Genomic DNA, 7,834 nt, shown 5'->3' on the forward strand with positions numbered 1-7,834 from the left:
AAGGGGAGGCCGAGCCGGCCCGGAGCCGCCCCAGCCCGGCTGCAGCCGCCGCGCACCGAGCGCTGCGATGGGGCTGGAGACGGAGAAGGCGGACGTCCAGCTCTTCATGGACGACGACACCTACAGCCGCCACAGCGGCGTCGACTACGCGGACCCCGAGAAGTTCGCGGACTCGGGCGGGGATCGGGATCCGAACCGGCTCAACTCGCATCTCAAGGTGAAGCCCAGGGTGGGCTGTAACCTGGGGCTGAGGCTGGTCCAAGCCCCCGCCACGGCCTGGGGGTGCGGGTGGCCCCTCTATCCCAAGCCCCAATCCCAAAGCCCCCCACCCCCACCCCCGCCACTGGGTCAGCCCGCGGGGTCCGAACCGGGAATCCGCGTAGCCTGGAATTCTTAGCCAGATTCCTGTGCGCCCACCGTGACCCTAAGAGAAGGTGGGGCATCGCAGCCAAGTCCTTCCCTCTCTCTTCTCGCTCAGGTGGGCTTCGAGGATGTGATCGCAGAGCCCGAGTCCACGCACTCCTTAGACAAAGTTTGGATCTGCAGCCATGCCCTCTTTGAAGTCAGCAAATATGTCATTTATAAGTTCCTGACACTGTTCCTGGCGATCCCCCTGGCTTTTGCGGCGGGAATTCTCTTTGCCACCCTCAGCTGTCTGCACATTTGGTGAGAAGGGGCACACTGGGGTGGACCAGCGTTTGAAACAGAGGAATGTCCTTTGCCCCCCGCCCCCTGCTCTCCCCTTCTCCCAGGTGGGCCTGCCGGGGGAGAACAGGACTCAAGTCAGCTCCCGATAACAGCAGCAAGAGTGGGAGGCCTTGACAGGCAGGGTGCGATCTTCGGAGTCATAGGTTGGGTGAGGAGTTTAAACAGAAGGAACGTCCCTCTGTCCTCAATGTGAGTTTCCCTTGAATGCTGAGGCCCAGCTGACGGCGGAGGTGGAGACCTGGAAGCCATGTTTCCTGCCACAGGCTGCCTTCTCGCCCACAGGGCTGTGTTATGACTTGTGCCTGTGGTTTGGGGCAGGGCTCTTATTGTTTTCATCACCTTTGATTCAGTCACCACCTGTGCTTGGGGTAAAACAAAAGTGATCTCTGGGCAGAATGCCAGTGGCAGTATCACTGGACAGGGACCTCAGACCTGGTTAAGTGGTGCTACGGAGGGGCTGCTCCAGTCCTGCCTGGCAAGTGACAAAGATGACACCAGAGGACACTCGGGGTGTGTGCATTTAAGGTGAAGGCCCCCCCCCTCCAGCACAAAGGACTGAAACCTCAAACTGCAGGATTGTGAAATGAGGCCGCCTCCAAATTACTTTTCACCTATGAGGAGCGAATGGGAGTGGCATCTAGTTAAAGGGAAAATAATATAGAAACCTACTGGACATCGATAAGATGTTTTGAATAAGTTTATTCAGACAAAATGCATCATAAAGCTTTAGAGAACAGTTTTAAGCAGTTTTTAAAGGAAAATGTCGTATTTTACCAAGAAGTTTTGTTGTTGCTTTGAAAGATATCCTTTTTATTCTGAGAGGGAGAACATTCAGATCATCTCTAGTATGGCAGCAGGTGCCAGGCTTGTGCTTTGGGGCCATCCAGATGAAATGGATAACCCCAGAGGCCTCCGCGTGTTTCCTAATCACTTTATATGGTGTTGCTACACCCTACACAGACTGCTGTTAAAAGTTACAAAAGTATTCTCCATTTCCCTTTATCATCTGAATCAATTTCTTTAGTCGGCTAGCCAGCTGTTTAGTTCAGCCATGAAAATTTATTGAGTACTTAGATTGTGGGCGCACTGGGCCCAGGAAGAGTAAGAAGACTTCTGCGTCCTCCCAGCACACCAGGGCAGCTGGCGGGGTCCAGCAGTGCTGAGGGGACCCAGTTAGACCTTTGGAGGAGGAGGGAGGCACGGGGAGGGTTTTGTAGAGAGAAAAGAGTGTACAAAGGCTTTTAAAGAATAAATTCAAATCCACCAAATAAGTAAAGGATAAACAGTAAACATCAATTCAATTTGATCACTAAAGGTTGTAAACAACTAAACTATGTTGAAAGTGCCAAAAGACAGCTGAAAGAATGAAAATCTTTGCCTTTACCTATCAGTAGATCCACAAAAGGCAGATGTGTATAGTTAGCTCGTATCCTGACAATGGATACGAGCACATGGATTTTTTAAGATGCTTAAGTCAGCCTATAAAATTTTGGATTCCTAATTAACTGAAACCAGTCATCTAACCTCTGTGTCAGTTTTCTCACTTTCAAAAATGTGAAAAACTGAGTGACCACATAGCATATTGTGAAATGTTGGCTCTGAAGCTATTTGAAAATATATAAACTGCTGTGTTTATAGTCACCAAAGCTAGGTTTTCCTATAGCACTTGTGGGAGAATTGAAAGCAAAAAGGTTTTCATTTTCTAATTGGTGGAAAAATAGAAGTAAAACTATAATTACCCAGATGATGCTTCTCTCCACCTGGCTTTCCTGAGAACCATGGGTGTTTTTGTGTGACGTCTCCAATGGTGAATCATCAAACGACTTCTTTTTCAGCCACATAAAATGCATTATTTAACTTCAAGTTGTTTTTCAAATTACATTCATGTGGGACATTAATATTTAACCATAATACATTTGTGATTTGCAAGTAGAGGAGTAACTTCAAATAAAAATGCTTAAAAGTGAGTTTATAACTTGATAAAATAGATTGATCATGAACAGACTACATTCCCATGACATGGTAAGAATGGGTCAAGGAGAGCAAACCTGCTTGAGTAAGCTTTTTTGGTCTCTCTCTTTTTTCTCTTTTTTTCTTTTTCTTTTTTGGCAGAGTGTGGGATTTTATAGTTTTTCCAATAAGTTGGTGACCGAAGCTTATGAAAATAGGAAGTAGTAGGTCTTCCAACCACATCACATCATCACAACGGATCTGATTTTAAATTATTTAAACAAACAAATACCAACATGTACAAAAGACACCCGGAAACTCAGCTGGTAACGTTGAATCCTAGGTCATTAGGATCCAGGGCATGGGTTTGACTGTATAGCACATTCAGACTGAGATAGCCGCCCTTAGCAACTGCAAGTTATGGGTTATACGTAAGTCATACCACAGAATGGCTGGAGCTCCGTACTCCTAATTCTTGCTGGGACGCAATTCAAATACATGGTCCCACTGATGGGGTTGCAGCGGGAGCAGTCTCATTTCCCAGAAGACTCTTTAATACAGCAAGTGGCTGTGACAATGCAATGGGCATGACACTATAGCTCATACAAAGCTAAATAAAAGTCTCTGCCCTAAGGGCTTTATTATCCAATAGAGGAATATATAATCTTATCAATTATAAGACCAGGTCATTCCAAAATGCCTGGAGTTTCAGAAGGGAAACTGTTTGGGTTGTTGAGGACACAATTTGATGTCAGAGGATCATTGGAAAGAACAACTTAAAGAAAATAAAATGAAAAGGAATTCACCACATCCTATGAACTAAAGCCCTCAAATGTGAACTTTTATTTACGATAACTTTTGGCAAATTTGACCATTAGGAAGTTTGTTTCAGTATTTTAGAAGCGCGCACACACAAAAAGAGTATCCAACCCAGCCTCTCCCAAGGGGCAGGGAAGTGGAACGAGGCAGCAGGAAAGGCTACCAGGAAGTAGAATCGCAGGGAAACATGAAGTTAGGCAGGTCAATGTTTAGGGGCAGAGGTCAGGTAGATAAATTTACTGTTTTATTCATTTTTTGTTTTATGGATTCAGAAAGCATTCCACCAATGGAAAGAAGATTAGTGTTTATCATCTACATCCCTGTTTATTTTTTTAAGCAATGTATCTTATGTGCATCTGATCACTGTGTGAGTCACTTTCATTTATTTGTTTCAAATGTTCAACCAACTTTAGGGAAATTAGGCCATTATTATATATTTTCACACATATATGAGGCTCAGTGGCCTTAATTGTTCACATCAACAATCCTTGCATGTCTCTCTCCCTCCGTTCCAGGATTGTAATGCCGTTTGTAAAGACCTGCCTAATGGTCCTGCCTTCCATGCAGACAATATGGAAGAGCGTGACAGATGTTATTATCGCCCCACTGTGTGCGAGCGCAGGACGCAGCTTCTCTTCTGTCAGCTTCCGGCTGAGCCACGACTGAACACTCGGACCCCAGGTCTGGAGATCTGGATGCTGTAATACTTCTTTGTTGTTATAACCTAGAAGCACTACTGTTCTGTTCATTCCCCAACTGTTCTAATTAAGAAAACTGTTAACATGGGCAACCACATTTAGAAATGTTTATTGGCAAATCTTTTCAAATAATGCTTTTCTAATTAATAACCAAAGATTTCATATCTAACTTTATAACCAGAAGGATAATAGTAGGTTGGCAACACTTAATTTTAAATGCAGACAGTTTTTGCTTTAGAACAAAAATATACATTTTGTCATGGCAAACTTATAATGATCAAGGGACATTTCTCTCAAATGCTACAGTGGTTTTGTGTATAAATGCCGATGATAAAAAATATAGGATTTCCTATTTTTTTATTCTGGAAATAACACTTTTTAAATTGCCTTTGCAGATAAAGCCATGGGGATACTGAAAGATAAGATATTCAAAGATCCTAGAAATTGCAGTAACAAAAGCATACAGTGGTGATAGGGGCTATCAAATATAATAAAGCAAATGTGAAAATAGATTCATGCAAATGAGTTCCTTTAAATAATGTATTGTTAACCTACAGGCCTATTTAACAAGATGTTTCATTTTACTGTATATTTTGTACTTAATATTAAGTGTTGCTCTAATCAGATTGCTTTAAAACACTTTTATTATATTTGTGATCTTGTTGAGCTAATATATAGAATGAGTAAATGTATCTCCCACAAGGAACTTCATTGGTGAGACTGCACTGTCTTGATTATGTAAGCATATATATTTTTTCTCTGGGAATAGACTGTAACAGAGCAATATACTAGGCTTTTCTTTCTAATTCTTCCAAGAAAAACCCTGAAGTGTTTTATAACTAGAGTTTATCTGGCTGTGATCTTAAAATAATCTGTATCTAATTCTTATTTTGTCCAGGTGATGCTTTCTCTCTTACAGTTAGAAATTAAACCTGTATGCTGCATTCTTAATGTTTCATTTTACCTTCAAGTAATATTGGTGCTATTTAATAACATTTTACAATAAAGGCTATTTCTGACACTTAAGTAAGATTTCACCTACAGTGATTCATGTAGAGAGACTTACAAGACAATTGTTGATTTGTTGGGTCGATGCTACTGAGCTATATATATGTTAAACACTAAAAGCTACAAACTTTCAATATGTTATCTAATATGAGTTTTGTTACACAGTATAAAATTATTCTTATCATTTTTGAACTGTAGAATATTATTTCAATGTTATGAGTTGCTATTGTTTTAAAAATCTTATTGTTCCAAAATGATAGGCATATGCAAAAGTTGTCTATGATGTGAGCAGTTACTATAATTTATACATCTTAAAAGTGTATAATTGCTCAAATTCCAGAATTACTATCAGAACTTGAATTAACATTCCTTGAATATCTTCCTAGATGACAAATCTTCATTCATTGAAGATTAATTTTATTTTTCCAAATTGTCAGGACTAGTGAATATAAAGGATGATTAAACTGAACTATTATTGAGGACCAAATCAAATGAATGATTAAATTATGAAACTCAGTTTTTGAAGGTAGCCTCAAAAGACAATTTTCAAAATTGTCTTAGGCCATTATAGCATCCTTAGAAAAGCCCCTCATGATCGTTACCGTAAAACATAACCAACCATTTGACTGTATAGATTTTATTATGTTAGTTATAAAGGTCAATCAGTCTCATGACTTTATAAGTATTTCTTGTATTTAAAGTGTTCTTTAAAAATAATTAGTCATGTTGGTGGACCAGAATATTTTATTAATAATATATCTATTTAAATAAATCATAAACTTCTGTCTTTTCAAATAGCTATTGGCAAGTTTTAAAGCCAAAATATATACTATACACATAGTTATATAACAAAACCTACTAACTTTTAACAAGTGATACATGTGCATTCCTTATTTCTGAATAGCACTGAATACTATCAAAATGAATTTTTATTGAGATTTGCCATTAACTATTTCAAAGACTGAAATTTTGTACCAAGTGGATCCAGGTTTCATGTGCAAACATGTTTGTTCTTTTAGCTGGGTGCGGGGAGAGGTAGGTGACAAGAAGACTTTCCCAATATCCATAATAAACTTTCTACACACCCATGAAATGTGTTCATTGCTTTTATTACATTAAATATAGAACTAATCAGTAAAGAACTTTTTCAAGCTAATTTTACCTTATTAAAAACTCATAATAGATAAAAATACATGAGTTATTACTTATTCAGGAATGTATTTGTGAAAAATTATGAGATTGGTAGTTCAATTCTTTGTTTTCCAAGCATTCAAAGTGCTTTCCTATAATTTTTCCATCATTTGATGAATAGTATGGAATAGCTTGGTTCACAAACCCACCATATTTCATCTTCTTCATGAAATAAAATCTCTTGCTAATCCTAAATAAACTGATATTTCTGTTTTCAATTTTTTAAATAAGAAAGTAAAAAAATATAAATCACATGTACTTGGATGCTGGTAACATGAAGCCAGACTAGAGTCCAAAATTATTTTGGGGGAAGTGAACATGTGAGGCCTGTTGCTGGTATTGGCATAGATTTTGTCATTGTCAGTTAATCTGGACAATTGATCAATCTCTAGCAATAAAGCAGGTATATTGCTCTTCAAAATGCCCTTTATAGTTTCAGAGAACATAAAAAGCCCCTCTTTTCAATGGTTATCCACATCCCGTGAGTTTATTTACAGGCCTTTCTTGGGAAGCTCTTGGAGTATAATGAGAAGAGCCCGGCCCCCCGGGTCACGCATCGGATGAGGCGTGTGTCACCCCGCGCAAATGGTTTAAGCGCGGAGGTCTCCGTTTTCTTATCTTTAATAAAGGATCAGACTTAAAAGTCCTACATGAATTTTCGAGTTCATTGTTTTCTGTGACTTAAGTAGGGCGAAGACGTGGCCATGCATATATGCAAGCCAGAATATCTGTTCAGTTCAAGATTTTTTTTAAATCATGAATTTTCTATCAGAGGGTTGGTGTGCTATAAATACAACAATAAATGCATTCGCTTTCACTCTTCAGGTGATTGTGAGACTGTGATGTGGCTTTGATTATTCATGACAGGGATTCCTAGATTTATAACAACTCTATTATTCCGACATTTATCCTCCAAATAATATATAACTCTGTATTTCGAATTAATTAAAATGTGTTTTTTCTCCAAAATCACTGCTGTCGTCGTTGCTGTCATCTTTGGCCTGGTTGGTTGCCACAGCCTCCTGACTGGCCTCACGCCCAGCCTCCAGAATGACCTCCAATCCACCTTCCCCTTCAAAATAAAAAGCGATCACGTCAAGACTCCCAGGTCACTCTCCTGCCTAGAATTATCAGTGGTATGTGATTGCCCTCAGAATGTCATCCAAACTCGAGCCCTGTGTACAGGGCCCTCGCGGTCCACCCACTGCCGCGTTCGGCTTCCTCCCGCAGCCCTCACTGAACTGCCCACTCTCCCCCTGCCGCATGCCAGCATCCTTCTAACCTCCCCGGTCCTAAACCTCCTCCACAGTAAGTGCCTCTTCTGTGTCTTCACATAAAATCTTGTACAGACCCGATGCTCACTTACCATACAGTAAAACTAACCCTGTTAACGAGCCCTGCTAGACTGCTAGTTAGGTCTGAAAACACAGCTTTATTATTGTTTCCTGGGATTCTGAAAT

The 7,834-nt window shown here is 40.3% G+C and overlaps 1 protein-coding gene across 2 annotated transcripts; it reads left to right on the forward strand.

Annotated features, from left to right (window-relative positions):
* The first annotated feature begins 6 nt into the window (after positions 1-6).
* Positions 7-6,276, forward strand: CAV2 (caveolin 2). Of its 2 annotated transcripts, XM_019654766.1 has the most exons (3): positions 7-217; positions 479-666; positions 3,993-6,276. In XM_019654766.1, exons 1-3 carry the CDS (start codon positions 68-70, stop codon positions 4,141-4,143), a joined length of 489 nt encoding a protein of 162 aa, XP_019510311.1. In that variant the 5' UTR covers positions 7-67; the 3' UTR covers positions 4,144-6,276. The 2 variants fall into 2 exon arrangements, with proteins under 2 accessions (XP_019510311.1, XP_019510312.1); XM_019654767.1 differs by lacking the exon at positions 479-666.
* Positions 6,277-7,834: the final 1,558 nt, after the last annotated feature.

This window comes from Hipposideros armiger, unplaced genomic scaffold, assembly GCF_001890085.2.
Source record: "Hipposideros armiger isolate ML-2016 unplaced genomic scaffold, ASM189008v1 scaffold_230, whole genome shotgun sequence".
Lineage (NCBI taxonomy): Eukaryota > Metazoa > Chordata > Mammalia > Chiroptera > Hipposideridae > Hipposideros > Hipposideros armiger.